Source organism: Camponotus vicinus, unplaced genomic scaffold (assembly GCF_025532165.1).
Source record: "Camponotus vicinus isolate PSW18456_S1 unplaced genomic scaffold, iyCamVici1.0 SCAF_11, whole genome shotgun sequence".
Lineage (NCBI taxonomy): Eukaryota > Metazoa > Arthropoda > Insecta > Hymenoptera > Formicidae > Camponotus > Camponotus vicinus.
The window spans coordinates 14,961,701-14,983,908 of NW_028141947.1; the positions used below are offsets into that span (position 1 = coordinate 14,961,701).

At 31.5% G+C, this 22,208-nt stretch overlaps 6 protein-coding genes across 10 annotated transcripts; 4 read left to right on the top strand and 2 right to left on the bottom strand.

The window, feature by feature from the left end:
* The first annotated feature begins 2 nt into the window (after positions 1-2).
* LOC145962181 (uncharacterized) lies at positions 3-4,238 on the top strand. 2 transcript variants are annotated; one of them, XM_083083139.1, is made up of 5 exons: positions 3-274; positions 1,601-1,934; positions 2,010-2,199; positions 2,429-2,983; positions 3,090-4,238. In XM_083083139.1, exons 3-5 carry the CDS (start codon positions 2,044-2,046, stop codon positions 3,267-3,269), a joined length of 891 nt encoding a protein of 296 aa, XP_082939265.1. In that variant the 5' UTR covers positions 3-274; positions 1,601-1,934; positions 2,010-2,043; the 3' UTR covers positions 3,270-4,238. The 2 variants fall into 2 exon arrangements, with proteins under 2 accessions (XP_082939265.1, XP_082939266.1); XM_083083140.1 differs by lacking the exon at positions 3-274 and adding an exon at positions 416-1,113.
* Mlf (myeloid leukemia factor) lies at positions 3,357-10,377 on the bottom strand. 4 transcript variants are annotated; one of them, XM_083083133.1, is made up of 7 exons: positions 10,164-10,376; positions 8,621-8,786; positions 8,227-8,512; positions 7,870-8,029; positions 6,740-6,835; positions 6,011-6,072; positions 5,091-5,232 (listed from the first exon to the last, which is right to left on the bottom strand). In XM_083083133.1, the coding sequence occupies exons 1-6, from the start codon at positions 10,214-10,216 to the stop codon at positions 6,054-6,056; spliced, it is 780 nt and encodes a 259-aa protein (XP_082939259.1). In that variant the 5' UTR covers positions 10,217-10,376; the 3' UTR covers positions 5,091-5,232; positions 6,011-6,053. The 4 variants fall into 4 exon arrangements, with proteins under 4 accessions (XP_082939256.1, XP_082939257.1, XP_082939259.1 ...); XM_083083134.1 differs by having other exon boundaries at positions 5,094-5,232; positions 6,007-6,072; XM_083083130.1 differs by lacking the exon at positions 6,011-6,072 and having other exon boundaries at positions 3,357-5,232; positions 10,164-10,375.
* Positions 10,378-10,582: 205 nt separating this feature from the next.
* LOC145962184 (enkurin-like) lies at positions 10,583-11,823 on the top strand. Its single transcript, XM_083083147.1, has 3 exons — positions 10,583-10,825; positions 10,964-11,122; positions 11,203-11,823. Exons 1-3 carry the CDS (start codon positions 10,604-10,606, stop codon positions 11,380-11,382), a joined length of 561 nt encoding a protein of 186 aa, XP_082939273.1. The 5' UTR covers positions 10,583-10,603; the 3' UTR covers positions 11,383-11,823.
* A 172-nt stretch (positions 11,824-11,995) lies between these two features.
* Positions 11,996-14,439, top strand: LOC145962185 (calcineurin subunit B type 2). The gene is made up of 5 exons (XM_083083148.1): positions 11,996-12,184; positions 12,378-12,417; positions 12,649-12,860; positions 12,944-13,153; positions 13,224-14,439. The coding sequence occupies exons 1-5, from the start codon at positions 12,182-12,184 to the stop codon at positions 13,269-13,271; spliced, it is 513 nt and encodes a 170-aa protein (XP_082939274.1). The 5' UTR covers positions 11,996-12,181; the 3' UTR covers positions 13,272-14,439.
* Positions 14,440-15,301: 862 nt separating this feature from the next.
* Positions 15,302-19,178, top strand: LOC145962102 (uncharacterized). The gene has a single exon (XM_083082932.1). The coding sequence runs from the start codon at positions 15,501-15,503 to the stop codon at positions 17,844-17,846; it is 2,346 nt and encodes a 781-aa protein (XP_082939058.1). The 5' UTR covers positions 15,302-15,500; the 3' UTR covers positions 17,847-19,178.
* Positions 19,168-22,168, bottom strand: LOC145962103 (ATP-binding cassette sub-family B member 10, mitochondrial). Its single transcript, XM_083082933.1, has 3 exons — positions 21,143-22,168; positions 19,949-21,057; positions 19,168-19,859 (listed from the first exon to the last, which is right to left on the bottom strand). The coding sequence occupies exons 1-3, from the start codon at positions 21,735-21,737 to the stop codon at positions 19,599-19,601; spliced, it is 1,965 nt and encodes a 654-aa protein (XP_082939059.1). The 5' UTR covers positions 21,738-22,168; the 3' UTR covers positions 19,168-19,598.
* Positions 22,169-22,208: the final 40 nt, after the last annotated feature.

Here is a 22,208-nt window from a genome sequence, read left to right on the forward strand (position 1 = left end):
AAGTGTGTGATTTTGCTGGTAAACTTCGAGAAAGAATGATGATATTGCAATCACGTGGAGAAACACATACACAAGCATAGCACGATGGGCGAGTGATGAGGCGGGGATGATCTAAAGACAGGAAAAGAGAAGGAGGGGCGGATAGAGAGGGCCGCTGAACGTATATAACCCTTACACTCGCGTCCTCCCTCTCAGTTCTACGTCGGACACGTGAGGTTCCGGAACAAAGCTAGCAAGCGAAAGTTTTTGTTTGTTTGGTGCGCTCGTTGTATGGGTAAGTGTTCGCGAACGAGATGCGTGAACGATGCTCGAGATATTCGAGATCGCGTGAATAAAGAGAAATATCGAAATTTATTTATCGAGATTTATATTTAAGAAAAAAACAGGCGCGAATGTTCCGCTTTGGAAATCCTCTTCCTGTCAAAAAAAATTCTTGTGTTTTCCTTTAAAAGTCATCCGCGAGTCATCCATTGACAATTCGCATCCATATGTGAGCTTCAGCGAATTTGACAGCGCGGGAGAGAGTGAGAGAAAGCGGCTTGTCAAATTAGTCTCTTATCGCGAATGTAAACACGTATTCAAAAATCGTCAGTTTCCTTCGATTAAAAGAGAAGTCCACGAGATTGATAATTTTTTTTTAATTTTTGATACTTAACGATCTTCGATTGTGTATGATAGATTTTGATAGGCTGATTATCTCTCGTGATCGAGCACGAAAGTTTTCATCGAGTGACATCGCGGATTGCCAGTCGCGACGACGGAAATTCCTTCTCGGATCGAGAAAGAGCACGGATAACGGATTATCCCCTTCGATTTCGCTCCTTCCTTTTTTTTCTCCCTTCATCTCGAGGAATCTTGGCGCGGCAAACGACGCAGCGTATTTAGCGGACGGACTCGCGGACGTGACGACGAAGGTCGCCAGTAGACACGTGGCACGCGCTACGTATGTATTTGGTCGTGTATTGATTCATCACGCGCGTCCTCTGAGCGTACATATCGCCATGTTGGATACCGAACCGATGACAAATTCAATCCGCCTCTCCGCACTAATTTCGCAGGTCTTGTCTTACGGCACCGTGCTGCTCCGTGTACTCAAATAGCAGTGGACTTACGGTAATCGCTCACGTAAATCTTGTTATGTTTTTCCACGCGAGATAGCCCGAGTGACTGAAAGAATCGTACCGATGCCTCGTTATAATGTTACGTCACGATTGAAACCTGTGTATTAAAGAATGCTACACGCTCTGTATTGCGTCATATCGTATCATAATCCAAAGCGGAATTCGAAATTGCATTTCTGCAATCGAGAATTTAATTTTGATGGATTTTTTAGAATCTTTGAAAACGCATTGTTAAGCCTACTCTATTCTATGTTGCACCTTTTACATTCTGTTGCTTTTTCTTCAATATCTACAAATATTTCTAGAAAATATACTTATTTAATTTTAAACAGAAAACAGATAAAAAGTGCAACTGGGACAAATCACTTAGAAAGATATTGTAAGTTGTCGATGAGAAGTAATGCTCCAACAACTTATGATGCTTAATCCTTATCTTTTTAAAACAACACATTTTATAATATTTACATATGCATTTGCAGAGCGAGAGAAGAGTATAAAACACGGAGAGAGCCCTGTGGAGCCAATAAGCAGCTGCAGGGACGAGCATGGCTTTGTGCCAACGGTTGGTCGCTGGGGCAACGAATGGCCGAGTTGACTCGAGACGGCAGAGACATGGTGCCAGCCACAGGGGCAGGCACGCGGGCCCTGGATCAGGGGTGTTCCGCTACCCCTGCCGGTTTGGGCCCATTACGAGTCACCAGCCCTGACCGTTTCCACGGTCGAACAGTATGAGGAATTAGCAGGTAGCGTTGAACTTGAAACGCAACGCTTATTGCGTGAGCATCGTTATGATACTATTGGTAATTTCCTCAGGTACGTAACAGAATCTCTTATTTTAATCGTTATTATTTCTACAATTAAGAATACTATGAACAATATTGATAACAGGTTTTACAAGGACTATACTGCAAGCGGAGAGAAAATGTTGGATCGCTTTTACCGAAAATATCAGCCTCTAATAACACATGAACACCATACTTGCGTCGGTCTTGGATTTGAATTATTACATCGATTAACAGATTTGAACAAGCGATTCCCAGGGATAGCAAGTGGCCTCTACTTAGTATCTTGTGAAGAAGTAAGTTTGAGATATTTATAGAGAATATAGTTAAATACTTATATAGAAACAGAACCATTACTGTGATTAAAAGCATCAAATATTTTATCACATTTTATTTGATATTAAAACATCAATAAAAGTATAATTGTGCAAATTCAATAAACACATGATATTTTGAATTTTGTCAACTAATATTTGAAACAATTTTTTTTAACATTAATTTATGAGAAAAATCAATGTGTTACAGACGATTGGTGATATCGCTGGATATGTCGGCGGTCCACCAGCAGCAGATAGCGGTGAAAAGGAGCATGTACTAGTGTGCCTGAAAATCGAGATTAGCGGACGTCGCGGGATCATGTTACTCGATCCCGGTTACCACGTAGCGCGCGTTATCACTGTGATGGCCGATAAGTTATACCCTCATACAGGCTGGTTCACGCAATCCGATGAACCATCTTGCAAAAAAGAGTACAACTACTGTCTGTGTGCTGACGATCCTGATTATGTCGAATGGCATGAAAGAAAAACTCAACCTGGTGCCTTGGAGAGAATGCAAGTCGCTCTCATTTACGTGGCAAGGCCATATTTAACTGCCATTGATGTTACGGAACGTAGAAATTTGGTTTATAATCGCAGAAGTCTCCTTGCCAGAGATACTAAGGGTCATGTTACTGCCGGCATATATTTCTCTGTTATACTAGACATGAACAATGCACAGACCTTCACAATTTTCTATCAAACTGGTAATGGGAAGAAGCGAATTAAAATGGCATTTAATAAATTCTGCGATTCCTATAAGGTATAGTTCTTGATATTAATTAACATAAGATCAGTCAAACTGAAACATTATTTTGATGAAATCTAAGATTGCAAAATTTACAACAAAAATTTATCCTTTATTACAGATAAGTCCTAACGCCGAGGAAATGGAGATATTAATGGAATGTGCACGTCAACTTGATATTTCGCAAGATTCTTTGAAGGATATGCTCTCTGCCCTAGCTGCAATCATGAACGATTCGTCATTTGTGGCGCAATTATTGGCTATTAATGCGAGAATCAACACCTTAGCAGAGGCAAATTAACAGACAGGGGGGGTCACTCTATTGCCCAATATTAGTATCTATACAACATTAATATCTCATTATTTTCTTTTTATTTTTTCTGTTACATTCTTTTTCTTTAATTCTTTATATTTTATTATCTGTTCTTCAATTTGTAGTTGTAATTTTTATATATCTATAAACATACAAAATGAGTCGTGTAGTTTTGTAAAGTACTTGTAAAGAGTATTTTGCAGTAATATATTTTACTTTAATATTTTCATACATAGTCTAACCAGATAAATTGATTAAAATGTAAAGAAAACAATTATTTAAATTAATTAAAAAGAAACAATTTCATATTACAGGTACATTATACATTTGTGCAAAAAATAATATCAAATTATATGTAAAAGTATTAATTGTTAATACTATAAAAGAATGTCTCGATTGAATTACACGATTCAAATTTGTATAACATTGCTTTCTTATGATGACTTATAAAAAAATATTTTCGGAAGTTTTGTTATTAATATTATATTTTACATATGCATTTCAATGAAAACATTAACAGATATGATCAACATGTTTATAAAACACATGTATGTGATTTTAAGTTCAATAATTTGCCTTGTTTTATCTAGAATACAGGCAAAGCTAATAATCATTTTATGTTAAGATAACGTCTAAAGGATTGTTAAATATTTGTTTTTCTTATATTTTATTACTTTATTTTACATCAATATACTATAACTTTTATATGCTATATGCTTATATATTAGCATTCTACGCTAATATAATAGATCAGTGTGATAATATTTTCATTGAATAATGGAACTAAAGCAAATTATAGATTACTATATATTTATGTAGGAGGGACTGCACTACAATTGTATTGGTACAAGGGATATTTTTGTTTTATCATTTCTTTAGAATAATATATATGTATGTATATCTTTTAATTGTGAACAGTGAATTTGATTTTATTTGAATAAATGATTTGACAGATGAGGTATTGTTCGATAATACCCAGCCTTGATAAATTTACTTTACTTTAAAATGATGAATATCTTACATTCCCATTGATGAACGGTTTTAAAGATTATGTAAGATATTTAAAATCTAGAATATCTAGAATATATTTGAAACAAAAGAGAGAGAAATTGTTTATTTCGTTTATATTTTTGAATATTCTATTATACAATAGTGAAACTAATGTCCATGATAAACTGGATGGTCAATGGATGTAACATACATCTTTGATTACATAAGTATTTCATTGCATACATTTTTTTATATATCAAAACTCAGAAATTAAGACTAACAAAACTTTAATTTATAACTATCCATAGATATTATCGCACTTCTTAAACAGAATTGTATTTTCTTATCCTTACTTTACCCATATCTTGTGTACATTTTGATATATTTAATAAACATAACATTTTCAAAACATAATATATTTGAAATTGCTACATAGTCTTCTTTAATGTTTAATAAAGAAAAATTCATGCTATTTTTCTAAGCTTATTTTTTATTTTTTTTAATTTTTATAATAAAAATAATTGGGAAATTAAAACTCACACAAATCTACTTGAATAAATATTAATATACAAAATAAAGGCTTTATTATTTAAAGAATTTTATTGCAACTACTTTTAAATGATTCAGATATAATATCTTATGAGAGAATAAAAAGGTGTAAAAAAAAAAAAAATTAACGAAAAATTTTCTTAAAATGTTAATGAGATTATGAAAAAGAATAATACATTCTTAGGTTGTTTAATTTAAACTTCGTTATATGTTTATTATAGGTATGTTGCAGATAAAATATGTTACGGATAATAGGTTGTTATTCTAGTCGTCACTATCGGATACAGCTTGGTGACGCTTATTACTAACTTGTCTATCCGGTTTGTGTTCACGTTTTCGAGATCCTGATGTAGACGGTGATGCCAATGATACTTCAGCTCTCGAAGACGTTGCAAATTCTGGAGGCTTGAAGCTATAAACATATAAGAAATTAATGCTTTGTAATTTTTACATAAGAATCAGAGAGACAAATCTAAAAAGAAAGCTGAAGCATGAATATTCTTTACAGCAGAATTATTATTGAAGATTTGTACAACTTTTAAATGTAAAAAAAAATGCAAGCAGAATAAACAAATCATGCTCCTGTCTTATAGTAAGATAAAATTGCTATTATATGTTCTGCCAATTACATTACCATTGTTGCTTTAAGATAAAAAAAGGATATATATATTTTCATAAGTGACATTTCAAAAATGTATGTTGGCAAGCTAATATGAGAAAAGCACAGCATTTATTACAATTATTTATCAATATTAGAAAATATTTAATAAGATATATCATACGTATTATTGGATTATATGGTAATAGTATATTATTTATACTATTAAATTAACATTCATTCATACACTATATTCATTATATATATATATATATATATATATATATATATATATATATATATAAAAGTAATGTCAATTAATATTGACTATAAATATCACCATCAAAAATTTGAATCATTATATATAACATATAACATTTCTATTCTGTTGTAAAAAATAATAGAATTGATTGCTTTCATTCCAAAAGTTTTGATATGCACATACATATCTATGCAAATCCTAATATACATCAAAATATTAAAGATATTATTAGTCAGAATATGTTAAACAGTCTGTAATTACAGATTAGTATCAAAAGTAAAATTGAATAAAATAAATAATAAATAATAGAACAAAAGGCAACGTACTTACGTTGCACAAGTGTCACTGCTGTATATACTATGCTTTTAATTTATTAATATTTGCGGCTGTACCTGTAATACACACATAAGATGGTATATTCTATATCAATTTTAACAGATGTATTACATTACAAATTATCTAACAGATGTAATACATTCCATATGATATACTGCAATTTAGATATGATTAAAACCACAATATTAATATCATACAAAAAAATAAAACATAACAAAGATGTTAATTGTTAAATTAACTTTTGTACGTTTTACTGTAATAATATTGATATCTCGTTGGAAATTATATGAAATTTACAGAAATCTTATGAAATTGTAAGACAAGACTAATAATATTCTTAAAAATGTTAGAAAATTGACTTTGATTTTAAAAATTATATTTTTGAGAATAATATCTGTAAGATCTATATTACACATTTATAAAATGTAATTGCAAAAAGTGATGTCACTCATTAATAGAATAATGAAATATATATATATGTAATTATTAGAGTCACACATAGAGCATTGTTATCATCTATCTACATATCTAGCATTGCGATGCATTTTTTTTTCTTGATTTAAATGATAATGCATGTAGTTATGAAAGATAAATTTGATTCTTAAGTTAAATGGAAGTTTTCAAAGACTTTTCAAAGACATGCTTTCAAAGACAAAAATTGCAAGCTTTAATCTTTAATCTAGCAAGTAGGCAATGGCAGAAATCAATAGAAATTAAACTTACCATGTAGAAGGAGATGCATTTTTTACTTTGGAAGGATTTAAGGCCCTTATAGCACGTCTAGTACCGGGTATCCATCTTGTTTTATTAGAATGTCGACTACAAAAGCACATGATAACAAGACAAATATAAACAAAGGAAATTAGAAAAATGTTCTAATAAAAAAATAAGTAACAATACAAAGAATGATATAATAAAAAGATATTGTATGAGACGAATATTTTGTAAATCATAAATGACAAAAGAGAATTACGCAAAAATAAATACGCAACAAAATATAACATATTTTAATTTATGAAGAAAGAGATAGAGATTTTTTATTTTTTCATAAAGTTTAAAAATTCCGTACCACATAAAATACAAAGTATATATAAAAAAAAAGAAGAAAATTTATAAAAATAAATGTTGCGATATAAAAACATGCATGCTTTTATAGTGCATATTAAAAAGCAGACATGCATATCTATTTCAAAGCTGCATACACAGAAAAAGGAAATGGAAATATACAAAGTGGAAAGCACATAATCACATGGTAAAATCTCCTATTCCTATTTATTATTATTTGGCATGTCTCTCTTTTATTTTTTATATCAGCTGTATAAATATCAAATTTGTTAATGTATTATTACTGTGTCAATCATTTAACAAATAATTTTTAAAGCTAATAATGCAGTAAATAAGATTAACATCATAAGATTTAACAAAATTTGATAATATATATTTGATAATATATAATAAACATTTTTAGAACAAGCTTATTGAGATACCAGCTTAGGAAACCCAGTTATTATTTGCAAATTATTATTTATAATCTATCTTTATATATAGGTAAGATTGCCAATATTAATTATTATTTAAATAATTCTCAATTACATGAATTTTTCCATTCAGAATGTGGTAAAATAATATTCTATTGTGCATGTAATATGAAAAATATATAATAAATGATGGAAATATGTAAATATAAAAAAAGTAAAAGATATTAAAAAAGATGTATCATACAATCTTATAATTTACCATTGCAATAAAGATAAATGTTCGGTATTCTTACCTTGAGCAAATATGTATAAGATATTTGTTTCATATAATAACTATATATATATATATATTTGTTTTGAATTTAAAAAACTTACCTTGCTGATGGATCTGTAGTAGATGGTAAGGCCAATTGTCTTGGCTCTGGTCGGTGCCTACTGTTACTGACAACTCTAGCTGAATTTCCATTATCAATTGCACCAGTATGTGCCCGTCGTGTATGTGATTCCCATTCGTGATTAAAAGAATCTGCCTCATCTATATATATATATATATATATATTATTATATATATATTTATTATATTTATTATATATATATATATATATATATATATATATATATATATATATATAATAAATATACAAACAGATATTATTTGTAGAACAAAAAGATTTCTCTCTGTTTCTTTCTGTATCAATAATTTTTATCAGTAATTTTTGAGACGAAAATTACCTTCATCAAGATTGATAAATTCCTGTCGTTCCTCCTCCTCACCGCGCATATTACGTTCTCTTTCAAGAATATGTGCCCTCTCGCCAATATGATGGCCAATAGCCATTTTCCTTGTTCCAGTACGAGAATCACTTACTGTCTTTTTAGTTTCTTTTATACCACCAGGTGCCGTTGTAGTAGACATGGTTTCCTGATAAACTTGTGGGCGCCCATCAGGGCCATTGGACATAGTCATAACAGATTGGCTCATAAATGAATGACAACTTCCATCAGGTGTCATGTTGTTCTAAAAATTAGAGAAAAAAGTAATTAGAGCAAGAAATAATTTTAAAGTTGTTTTCATTATTATTTAGCTAATGACAAGTATTAATTAGATATCCAAAATTATATTTACAAAATCAAATCTTCCAAAATGTGGATTAAACAAGGAGAGTGGCATATCACCATGAGATCCTCTACCATGATGCGGCATAAGAGCATTTTGTCCCATCATATCAAATGGATCACGGAACATAGAGTTCATCATGCTATTCATCTGTCTCATGGTATGCATGGAAGACCTGTTCATCATAAATAATAAGTTCCAAAATTCATGTTCTCACTTTCAAATTTTTTAATCCAAATATAAGTAACATAATAATTTATATTATCTTCAAACATATCAGGATAAAAATAAAAAAAAAGTTATCAGGATAAAAAAAAAGAAAAAAACAAATGATATAATAAACTGATTGCTATAGAAACTTTTATTTGATTAATTATATTTATATGAATTATATGAATTATAAGAAGGAAAGTAATTCACTCAGTAATTCAATTCAGTTATTTTATGACATTCTACAATCTTTTAATAGTATATATGTATAATTCTTAATTAATAATATTATTAATATTTATTAAATATTATGTTACTAAAATGTTACATGTACTATTTTTTAAATAAATCATCTTTCTTTTTTTGCATATTTTAATGCAAATTATACAAAAATAATTATAACACAGGATAATATGTTATAAACATACCACAGGACAATAAATTTCAAAAATAAATATATTTTCTCTCTCTTCTCTTTCTCTTTATTTTAGTAATTAGAAAAATATTCTCTTTATATTTCAGTAATAGAAAAATATTGTCAACATTCCTCAAATGAAAAATGAAAAAATTGATGATATGAAAAAATATATCTTTAATACATCTATATATATATATATATATATATATATATATATATATATATATATATATATATATATATATATATATATATATATATATTACATCTTGATTTAAGATTCAGATTAATAAAAAACTTTTTGACCAATTTAAACAAGAGACATATAACCAGATGGATTATTTTAATTAATCTAAAACTTTTAAATATACATATTTATCTGCTAGGTACATGTATATATTTATTGTATTATACATATTTAATAAAAATAAAAATTTGTAAAATATAATCTCTCGTTACAAAAAATGTACTTTTCATAATTATCTATAAAAAGTTGCATGTGTATCATATACAAAGTATTCATAATAAATCATCAGTTGAAGCTTAAATTCGCTACATTTCTTACATGACAGAAAACTGGTGTTCAACAGTTTCTATATAAATATTTTATAAAAAAATAAGAGAGTAAAATATATTTATAGCTTTATGTGACACATGCTCTATCTCACAAATAATAATCTCTTATATTTAAAAGATTTAAGCTGTGTGTAAAGGTGATTAAGAATTTATTTTCAAGTAAAATAAGTCAAAAAAATATCTAGTCAATAAATATATATTAACGATATGTCTCTTTCTGACAGATTCATCGAAACCCATTACTCTTCCAAGTGGAAAAGAAAAAGAAAGAGAGAAAGAGGGAAAAGGAGACCACAACCTTTGAAGTATTGTACATATATATCCAATAGAAATCGCGATGGAACTTACCCGAAAATATTGAAAATATCATCATCGCCCATAAATGACCCGTACAAAGACATTTTGCTGGGTGGCTTCGAGAATTCACGCTCGAGATTCTAAAAATTCACTTTAGCGATCAATAGAAAGTGGATTTCTATTACGCGTCACAGGTCTATAACGAAAACGACTGAATGCTGCAACGAGCAAGAGTGCCTTCCCGTTTGCTCGGAAATTTCCAGAACTGATTCGCAAGTTGTGATACGTCCACGATACGTCATGTGTCATATTACATCTGGGTGGTGTTCGAAGATGGAGTATTTTGATCGGCCAAAAGGAACAAAAATTTCTTTATCCTGATTGGTCGATAGATCAGTCACGTTACTTGCACCAGTTGCACCTTCTACACTCTGATAGAGTAGAAAATAGAACGATACACGCGTATATCCCTCTATGTTCTTTTTTTTTCTATGGTAAAGGATGCAAACGAGAAAAGCACACAATTGGATAGAATGACGGATCTTTCGAGAGAATTGTTTGTTGCACGGGACAAGAATTTTGTCAAGCACAATATCCTTCGCGTAAAACGCTCCTATCCTGCAGAACCTAAACAACGATTCGTCGATACTCGTTACGGCAACACGCATGATTTAAAAAGCAGCGGGTTACTTCCAATTTATGTGCACAAAAAAGTACGAGTGTACATTATTCGTATAAACAAAATTCTTTAATTTCGCTTTATTTCTTCCGTTATTTCTTTACGTACTACAATTATTTCGCATTCTTTTATCTCGATTTATCACTATTTTGAAAACCACGTTTTCCCTCAGAATTATGGAAAAGTACCGAAATTCATTGCGGTTGATAGAAAAGCCGACGTGAGCTCAGAAACTGAAACGATCAAACAACGTGATTTCGAGGGAGATAAAGTGTCGAAGATATCTTCGTGTCGATACATTGACAAAGAGGAACGGAAAATATTATTAGACGTAGGTACAGGTATCTAATTAGGCCTCTCCCAATTAATTTGGACGGAAGTAATCGTACGTTTGTATGCATTCGGAAACAGGGTATGAAGAAGAAATGGGAGGAAACGATGAGACAATTTCAAAGATTGCCGTTTCTCGCCGACACGTTACCGAAAGCGCAAAAGAAAGCGAAGATGGAGCGCGAATTGCATCAACTCGAAAAAGACGTAGCAGTCATCGAGCAACATCCATACATATACGTTTATGACAACGATGTATAATGTCAGCATGTATTATGCAATATTATGCGCATGTATTCTCGTATCAAAATTTATAATGTCAATGATATTCTCAGACAATTGTTATCCGAGTTATACTTAATATAAAAAGTATAGAAAATTAATGCGTAATAAGTATAAGTAATCAATCATTTTTTTATGAGCGTTTTTTGTTTATGAACATAAGAAATAATTGGACCGGTCTCTGTAAAGTATCTAGACAAAGATGGAAAGATAGAATTAGAAAACAAACTTGATTGTTGAACAAGCGCGCGTTGGTATCAATTTTGGAGGAGAAAAATATAATTTGACGAGATATTAAATATACCGGACAAACGTGAGGGATGGTGCATTAATGTGCATACATACTGTACGTTAGAATATAAAATCTCTATAAGAGAGAAGAATTTTGTATGCGAATAAACATAAATTTCTTAAATTTTATCTAGATGATTAAAATATTTCAGACTTTTTGATTATCTTTCTACGGAAATTTCGTAGCGTTTGATCAGCCAATCAGAGCGAAGCATTTAGCCCTTGGCCTCTAGTCACGAAACAAGAGATTGACATAGAAGCATGGTTTCATAGTTGACAGTGACAGTTAAAAATGGGATCACAATGTTCGTTCGCAACGGACGTTAATCGACCAACACGGGAAAAACAGGCAAAACGTCGATATACTCGCAGCAGCTCGCAGCATCCCTTTACGGCAATTGTGTTATTAGCTCCACTAAGCCTATCCGCTAGAAAATATTGCTATTTTCGAAGAATTTTTTCGACAGATTCACAAAGCTAGTTCAAAATGGTAATGAAGTGCATCGTACAGATACACGAGTCAGCATGATTTTTCCGTGATTGCAAAATTGTCTTGCATTTTCTTTTCCCACATTAACCCGCGTGAGATTTCCTTACAAAAATAATTTCAGAGCAATTTATTTATAAAGTATCCTCATACGAGTATGTAAACAAAGTAGTCTTAAAAATCATTTATATTGCAGGGTAATGAAAGTTCGCTGCCTATGGAACTTTGTTCAAACTGTAAGTTGTATTCAAAGATATGAATTGAAATATCTTAAAATAATCTGATTTTTTATATCAGTATTTTGTATTTCAGACTTTCAAATAAATAATTATTCGTATATTAAAATATAAAAATGTATGGCATTTGTGCTCTATATAATATCATTAGAAATATATATATACATTGATAACTAAATTTTTAAAGTTTATATATATATATATATTTTATATTAAATATTGATGTTTTAGTTGATGTAGATGAGATTAGAAGATTGGGGAAAAGATTTCGCAAGCTAGATTTGGATAATAGTGGGGCTCTTAGCATCGATGAGTTTATGTCTTTACCCGAGTTACAACAAAATCCACTGGTACAACGTGTTATTGACATATTTGATGCTGATGGTAATGGAGAAGTAGATTTTAAAGAGTTTATTCATGGAGTCTCTCAATTCAGTGTTAAGGTAGCATTTCTTGTTGTATAAACAGTGACTGCTATATATTTATATGTATACAAATATAAGTTATATATATTATTAATATATAGGGTGACAAGGAAAGCAAATTACGATTTGCATTTAGAATTTATGATATGGATAATGATGGTTATATAAGTAATGGAGAGCTTTTCCAAGTGTTAAAAATGATGGTAGGCAATAATTTGAAAGATACACAATTGCAACAAATTGTTGACAAGACAATATTGTTTGCTGATAAAGATGAAGATGGCAGAATTAGTTTTGAAGAATTTTGTTCTGTAAGTAATATATACATTTATCCTTTTTTTCTTTTTAATATACAATATACTATATATGATTGTTCTTTAGGTTGTTGGTAATACAGATATTCATAAGAAAATGGTGGTTGATGTTTAAGTGATCCAAGTTTGTGAAAAAACTATTAATTTACAAAATGTATGTTAACTGAAATTTCTCTATAAATTAATAATCTATTATAACAACAGATTTATGGGATAGTTCTAACAGAGATCTGTTTAGAGTGAACTTATACAATTATTGTTCTTAAGTCTTTGATCATTACAAGTCTATCCAAACAAAATTTACATATGCCAGATTAGTACAGTATCACATGCACAAACATTTGATCAATAATACAGATTCGTTTGAACATTGTGCGATTAAAGATATTATGGGACAAATCAAATTATCTTTTGTGTTCCTTTAAATACAAAAATCAACAATGTGATCTTAAATAGCTTAAAACTTTTCAAGTATCTCAAGTTTTTAACACTATATGATTTTCAAAATTTTCTTTAGAAATTTGTAGAAAAATTTGTTTAAAGCACCTGCTATAAATAATGTGAACATATTTAATATCTTTGTTTTAATGATTCTTAATGAAAAAACATGAAAGTAAATCAAATCTCGCATTATCGATATAGTCACCATACTATAACTTATCGTATTTCTGTCATTGTTCAAAAAAGTAATTGTTAATATTATCCTTAATGACGTTAATATCGTTAAAATACTTAATGACTTCGACCAGAGTCCTTAAGGATATTATTATTTTAAATGCTATTAATATTTTAGAGGAAAGTTATAAAAGTTAGATAATCCAGGTATTCTCATATATATTTATAAGAAACAATTCCAAATTGTGCATTCGGAAGATATACACTGGAACAATTTATGATTACAGACAACATTAACTATTAAATCACAGATCTACTTGATTAGTCTTTGCGTGTATAAGACTTGTGTGTATAAACTGTGTATTGACATTGGATGTTTGTAATTTTCGAATGTGCGATTTATTTATTTATTTAGATATTTATTTATTACATATATATATATATATATATATATATATATATACATATATATATATATATATATATATATATATATATATATGCATATAATTAGTAAAACAATAATTTATCATATATTAAGATTCAACATATATTAAAATATTTATAATATATATAAGTTTATTTTACCATTGTTAATTGTTTCTATGTATACTCACATGTTATATGATCTTATCATATGTCTAATTAAAGTTTAAAATTGTGAAATATATTGAGATTAATCTATAGATATTGATATATATATAATATTACATAAGTATATAATTTTTAACATAAATTTTTAGAATGCAGACTTTTTCTTCTATTTAGATTAAATGTGCTTTGCAATAATCTATATTTTCTCTGCATCTACTTGATATCTATTTTGTAAAAACATTTTTTATAAAAATAATTTTTTGTTTAGCTTCATTTAAATCTCTATTTTTTTCATAAATCTATTTTTTGGAGCATAACTTTTTTTCTTTTTAATTAATTAAGTGACATCAAGTTCAGCATTTGTATGTTTCAGAGATATATAATTGAAAGATTAATTTGTTATTCGTATAATCTTGAAGCGAATAAAATTAACATATATGTAAAAAACTATTTATATAATTTATATGATCGCATAATGTATGTATGTATATAAAAAATAAACGATGAAATGTGTAAGAAATTTGTTTGCATTAGATGTGCATTTCTCTGCATCTGTATATGTGTAGATGTGATGTGCGAATGTGTTTGTAGTTATACATCTCCATGTGGCTAATTCGGATCTCTTTGAATTTATACGCAAGATGCATTACAAAAACTGTGCTAACCAATCAACTTTCGTTTTAAGGAAAAGCTAAAAGTTGATTGGCTATTAAGTCGCACGTGACGTTTTATGTGCAGGAGCCCTTTAAACTCGTATTGAACTGATTGAAATTTAATTAAAGAAATTAAACTAAAGAAATTTTAGATCTTTTTATTTCGATTAATCAAATTCCAATCTTCAAGTCTGCTTTAGATAGATTTAACAATACTTGGAAAGAACGCTTTTTCACGATTATCAGTTGGCGATAGCGACACATCAGTTGGCACTACTGTCGTTCTCCCTCCTTATCGTAGTTCTCATTGTTTTGTGGCCGGTGTGTTTGCTAGTTTACATTTTTGGTTGTTTCTCTCGCGTAGAGCTTTCCTCGTGGAAATTTTTCGAATTTTACGCAACGAATTTCATTACACAGATAATCGAGATAATTGAGAAAAAACGAAGATTTGTCGGTGGAGGTTGTCGGCGGTGGCGGGGAAAATGGAAAATTTGGAGGAGGTATTGCAGGCGCTCGACGAGTTCCAGAAAATGCGTCCCACAGTGATTCCACAGGAGTTGGAAGATTATTTATGTTGGGTCGCCAAGACGGGCGATCCCGTCTACCAATGGCCGTTGATCAAAACACTCTTCAGAGAGAAGCTTACTCGTGTAATGACAGACTTTTACGAGAACTGTCCCAATTTAGAATTCGCAACTTGTCCTAATGTGGAACACTTCAACTATGACGCTATGAAGAGCAATCTTCTCGAGAGACTCGAATCGTTCGCTAACGCACCGTTCACCGTTCAACGGATATGCGAGTTGCTGACATCGCCGCGTAAAGAGTACAATCGCGTGGATAAATTTATGCGCGCCATCGAGAAGAACATTCTGGTGGTTTCGACGCGCGAACCAGGACCTATAGCTAGACGCGGTGAAACGGGAGATGGTATGGTCAACGGGTCCGTCGAGGAAGACACTGCCTCGGTTACGCAGCAGCAACCACCGCCACCTCCGCCCTCACCGTCTCCGTCTTTGTCACCGTCACCGTCACAGCTACCATCATCACCGTCGCAGCCACCGCAAACAACTCAACCGATACAGCCGACCTCGCAGGATGTCGAGATGGAATATTGGGAGAAGGACTGTACCTCGACTGTCACCATCAGTGTGCATACTGTTACTGAAAACGAACCTCCTCTTCTTCACAATGATGTACCAACCACTGGTTCTCCGTTGACTAAAAGCGTATTTACTGAGACTACTCGAGAGAAACTAGAACAAGCATCTTCTAGAACAGAAATCGCACCGTCTAATTATATTTCTGCTGCTTCAGAGTTTTCGCCTGTGTCGAATTTAACTTCGCAGTCACACGAACCGGTATTGCCAAACGTTTCTGCTGTTCCGATTGTACAGAATCTACCAGCTGTTGGAACGATGATCAATGACAAGATCACCAGTGACTCGTCTGTCAGTGCTACTGATATAGCAGAGGTGATTATGAATGAGGACACTAACTCTCAACCCAATCTAGATATAGAGAATGAGGAAATTGAAGCAGCAACAATAGCGAGTTCCACGACGACGACTGCGACGACGATTCCGACGACGTTGACGACGGCGACGACTGCGGCAACAACGACAGCAACATCGACGACGTCGGCGGCAACAACAACAGTAACTGTAGTGGCAACGGTAATACCGTTGACGACAGATACTACGCGAAATCTACAAGCCGCTTTCCAAGCGAAACGCTTTGAATCAGATAGCGATAACAAATGTTTGGATAATAAATCCGATGAGAAAGCACCAATTCAGTCGACGATAATCAGCGTGGAAGACGAAGGAGTCGGGCATTCCATGAAAAGCGAGGAAACTGCGTTGAACAAATTGAATTCCGAATGTGTGGATTCAAACGAAATGTCTTGTAATGAAAATAGATTAACTGAAAATTTATTACAAACGGATATCGATATGAGATCCGATACTTTGGAAAATAATATCGAAAATAATAATATGAAAGAAATAAATGCCGAAGAAATAGTTTCAAATAAACCAGAAGAAGAGAGTACATCAGTTCTGGAGGATACAGACAAAGAAAATTTAGGTTCCAAGAACAATGACAAGACAAAAACAGCAATGTTCGTTGAATCTGAACTTGCAGAAAAGGATAGTACAATTACATCCGAAGAATGTATGAGCGCAGTCATTGTATCTAACAGTGAAGCATTATATAAACCAGAGAAAACTGAGATGCATTCTAAAGAGGTGTCTGTGATGATTTCTTCCAAGGAAAGTTTTATACATGACGAATCCATAAGCCAAAAAACGGAGAATACAGAAGTAATCGATAATGTTATAGAAGCAGTTCCTAGAGTAGCATCTCCTAATAGTAACGATAATGAACAAGAAGTAGAGGTTCCTGAACTCAGCACGGATAATTTGAAAGTTATGGAAGTTTCCAATGACAAGGCTCCTCTAGTTGAATCTATGATATCGCTTCCAGTAAGTACAATAGAAAAACCTAAAGAAGCAACATCTGTAATTGAAAAATTCGCTCCTGTTTCGCCTACTGTCGAGATGACAGAAATCTCTGATATCAGTTGTCAATCTTTAAAAGATGAAAAGTTAACAGAAATCCAAGATGATAGTTCAACAAATGTACAAGATAATAAAACAATATGTATTACAACAAAAGAAAACCAGTCTTCTGTAATAGAAAGTGTAATTTGTTTAAAGGAACATGAATCTACAGAATTAATGGAAGTTGATGAGGAATCACTATCGACGTTTCAACAGGATGAACCTATGGAGCAGGAAACTATGGAAGAATTGTCAAAAAGTTAATCTTGACTTATCTAATTAATCGCTGTTTCTCTCTGTTTAATATTTGATATCTATTTTTTAGATAGATATCGAAATAAGAGCCAACACATAAATATCTTTGCGCATAAACAAGCTCCTTGTGCGCGATACGCGTATAATTTCTACAACCGTTAATTATTAATTATTAATTATGTGAAATTTAAATTTTCAGTCAATATTAAGTAGCTTTCAATGAAGTTGTCTCGACTGTGTGAATAAGCTCTGGCATTCACTTATAAAGAGATTTATCGCAATGAATTTTCTAACTCTTAAAAGGAAAAGAACACTGCCTACTCCCAAAAGATTGTAATACTGAAAAACCGCTTGTGTATAGAAACCAGATTTGGTAAACGTTTCAATATGGATTTATACAAATACCATAAATGTCTGCTTAGAATAAGGTTGTGCCTATAAATATGATGTATATTGCGTATTGCACAAGTATATCTAATAAATTTTTAAATAACGTGTGTAAGATCAATATTACAGATTCGAGCAACAGATTTCTTACAATCGAGGTAAACGAAACAGCTTTGTTCATGTAATCACAGCCTTATACTAAGTTTCGATTAAATCTCGAAATATTTATATCGGATTTTAAAATGGCACAAGGCTAATCCGAAGTATATATATATATATATATATATATATATATATATATTCGAGATTAATTAAAAATATATTCCTTACAATCTTTCTATATTACAACTGCATTTGGGGATGTTAAAGCAATGTTGCTTCGAGAAGATGTGTATTAAAATTTTGATTAAGCTAATTTAAGATCGATATTTCGAATGTATCGCCTATAACTCTCTCTGAAATTAGTGTATAAAATATATTTCACGATTTCATCTATAAGCAAATACTTTCTTTTACGAGTGTTTGCTATATATAAAAGAAATCAGTACGAAATTAAAATTTATGAGCTAGCTTTTTGGCCAGCTCTTTATAATTGGAAATATAATATTTTGGTTTCAAGTAAATAACCGCATAGGAAAAATCAATTCTATGCGAATCTGAATAAAACTTTACAGACAGCCCATTACAAATTGATGAAATCCTTAATAAAATTGATTCACAAGTTAGGATCCATTAGGATTATTTTGAACTGCTTACAGTTACATGTACTTGCACAAAATGTTTTCAGTGGATTCGAATTCATTGCTGAAGGTGTTATTAGAATATGTCGTAGGAATGGGATATTAATTTAAGAATTAATATAGATTAATAAAAAATATAATACACGAATGTGGATATCTAAAAAGAATAGCTGTACATTATTTTATAAGAAAATATATAAAGATAAGATTGTAATATCTATCTTTTATTCGTAGTAGTACCTGACCTTATGCGCAAAAAAAAAGCCTGTGATTGAACAATTAGATGCCATGAAACTATTCCCACAATGTATAACAATGATTATATTTAAATACTTTGTCGTTTGTAATCATTTTTACAAATTATGTTACATATCTTTCTACAATATTTAGCAATGAACATACAGCATTAGGTGTAATACTGCACTCCCCTATTTTTATTCTAACTTAATATTCATGTATTATTGCCAAAAAATATATTATAAAATCTTTTAAATTTTAGACATTGAACTTTTTTTAGATAATAAATATACATATGTATATATGTACATATAATACACATTGATAGATACTATAAAAAAGACATCAAGGGATATATATATATAATTACTCGTTTAGCAGTTTTTGTACATCTGTTTTATGCAAATGTTTGATGTTTCACTAATTTTTTAAAATAGCCATGTTCCAAGCTCATTAATTCGCTATAAGTACCGGTTTCCGCCACTTGTCCTCCATCGAGTACCACAATTTTATCGGCGTTTTTTATTGTACTAAGTCTGTGAGCAATCGTTATTACCGTCCTGCCACGAATAGCATGATCTAATGCTTTCTGAACGAAATATTCGCTTTCCGCATCTAAGGCACTGGTTGCTTCATCCAATATTAAAATTTTTGGTTTCTAAAAGAGACAAAGAATAAAAGAAGATATTTTATACCGATAAAGTTTTTTAATAAGTTTGTTAATTTGAATAATTATATTACTTTTACCTTTATTAATGCTCTGGCAATGGCGACTCTCTGACGTTGTCCGCCACTAAGCGCAATACCTCTTTCCCCGACTATTGTATCTAATCCATCCGTCATTTTTTCTGTAAATTGTAACACGTGCGCTTGTTTTGCGGCTTCCTCTACATCGACATCTGTCGCAGATTCCGTTCCATATAATATATTATCCTTTATCGAGCCACTAAAAAGAATTGGTTCTTGGGATACAATACTAATTTGTGATTTTACCCATGTAGAATCGAGCAGACAAAGATCGTGATTATCCAAGAGTATCGATCCCTTGGTAGGATCGTACAGTCTTAATAAAAGTGATGCTACGGTAGATTTTCCAGAACCAGAGGAACCGACGATAGCTGTCACAGAACATTTTTCTATATTTAAATCAAAGCCTTTCAATACATGTATCGCTTTTCGTGTTGGATAAGCAAAGAAAACGTTTCGAAACGTCACGTTGCCCGATAATTCCTTCTCTAATATTTGTCCACCCTGGATAGGAATAAGCGGCTGTCGATTGATCAACTCGAATAGACGAGCATTTGCTCCTAGAGCCTTATTTAACTCACTGTATGCTGAAGATAATCCGTTTAGAGATATTCCCACGTATCCCGCATATAATAGAAAGGCGCTTAGGCTTCCAATTGTTATATCAGAGTTTGAAACCATAAATACTCCATTATAAAGAACCGAAAGAACAATAGCATTCCCAGAAAGACCAGTCATACCGAAAAACATTCCTCTATAGAAACTCTCCTTGTAACATAGGCTCAAAACATCTTGTAGCTTAGTAGTATATCTATCAATTTCACGTTTTTCTTGCGCAAATGCTTTAACTGTTCTTATATTACTAATTCTTTCTTCCGCAGTAGTGTTGAGCACTGCAAAACTACTCTGTAGATCCTTGGATATTTTTCTCAAGACACGTCCCCAAATAGCAGCAATGATTACAACAGGCGGTACTATAGCTAAGCCGAGCAAAGCGAGTGATGGTGATACATAAAACATCATGGAGACTCCTGTAATGGCCATAATAGCGGAGCGTAAACCATCAGATACATTAGATGTAACTGCAGAACTAATAAGTTGTGTATCTCCTGAAAAAAAAAATTATAAAATGAAAGAAAGAAATTGCGTAAAACAAAATCAATATACTTCAATAATACAATATAATATACGTACCGCTTAATCTGCCGACTAGTTCTCCTGTACTTTCTTTATCAAACATTGCTGTTTCCTGTTGTAGAATCGCAGCATATGCCTTTTTTCTCAGAGACTGTGTAATTCTATGTCCTGCTGCAGACATTAAATAAACCCTACTAAAGTTACTCACACCACCTATGAGAAATACTACAAAGAGAGCAAGCGTTAGCTTTTTGAGTTCTTCTTTCATGTTTCGTTTTTCCATAGTGTTGATAACATCTATCACTTTGCCAAAACAAAATGGTACAGCCATGGTTACACTGGAGGATACGAGCAGAAATGCGATGGCCTTTATCAGGGTCCATTTTTCAGGTGCAGCTAGCAAAATTAGGTTCTTTAACTCTGAACTTTTTTTCTTCTTAACCGAACGTACGATGGATATCGAAGTGTCGGATCCAATAGCGTTAGATGTATGATGTCTCAATTCAATAAATATACGTCCTTTCCTTGATACTCTTAAGTTCTGTCTTGTCAAGCACGAGCCAAACAAGTATTTCCGTGATACCCTGATGCCGCAACATCCTGATTTTCGCAGGATATCAGGATTAGTCAATAATTTCCAGAGAAGCGTCATATTATGAGCAATTTAATTATCACGCGATGTGACATGCAAATTTTGTGAATAATGAATACGTAAATAATTGTTAACAGAGTAATCTCTCGCAAGAGTCAGTCTTCGATCCTGACTAACCTAAAAATTACAATCGTAAAAAATCCATCAGAATACGTAGCTATGCATTTGAGAAAAGTATGACTAATTCTTTTAAAAGAATTTTCAGCAATAAGTTCGATTTCTGATGCCTCATCGATATCGATTGTCTCATTTGTAGGCTAATTATAAGCTAATTATAGTGTGTTGTAAAAGTTTGTAATCGCATGCTTTACATATATTTATTGATAAACGCGAGAAATTTCTTGTGCAAAATTGAGCGAAGTGTCGATTTAAAAATTTACGTAAAATCTCGCTCAAATGATCGACGATTATGAAATTCAGGGCAGTGACGTCACGTCTTTTTCCGCGGGAAAACTCCTTAAACTCGATATC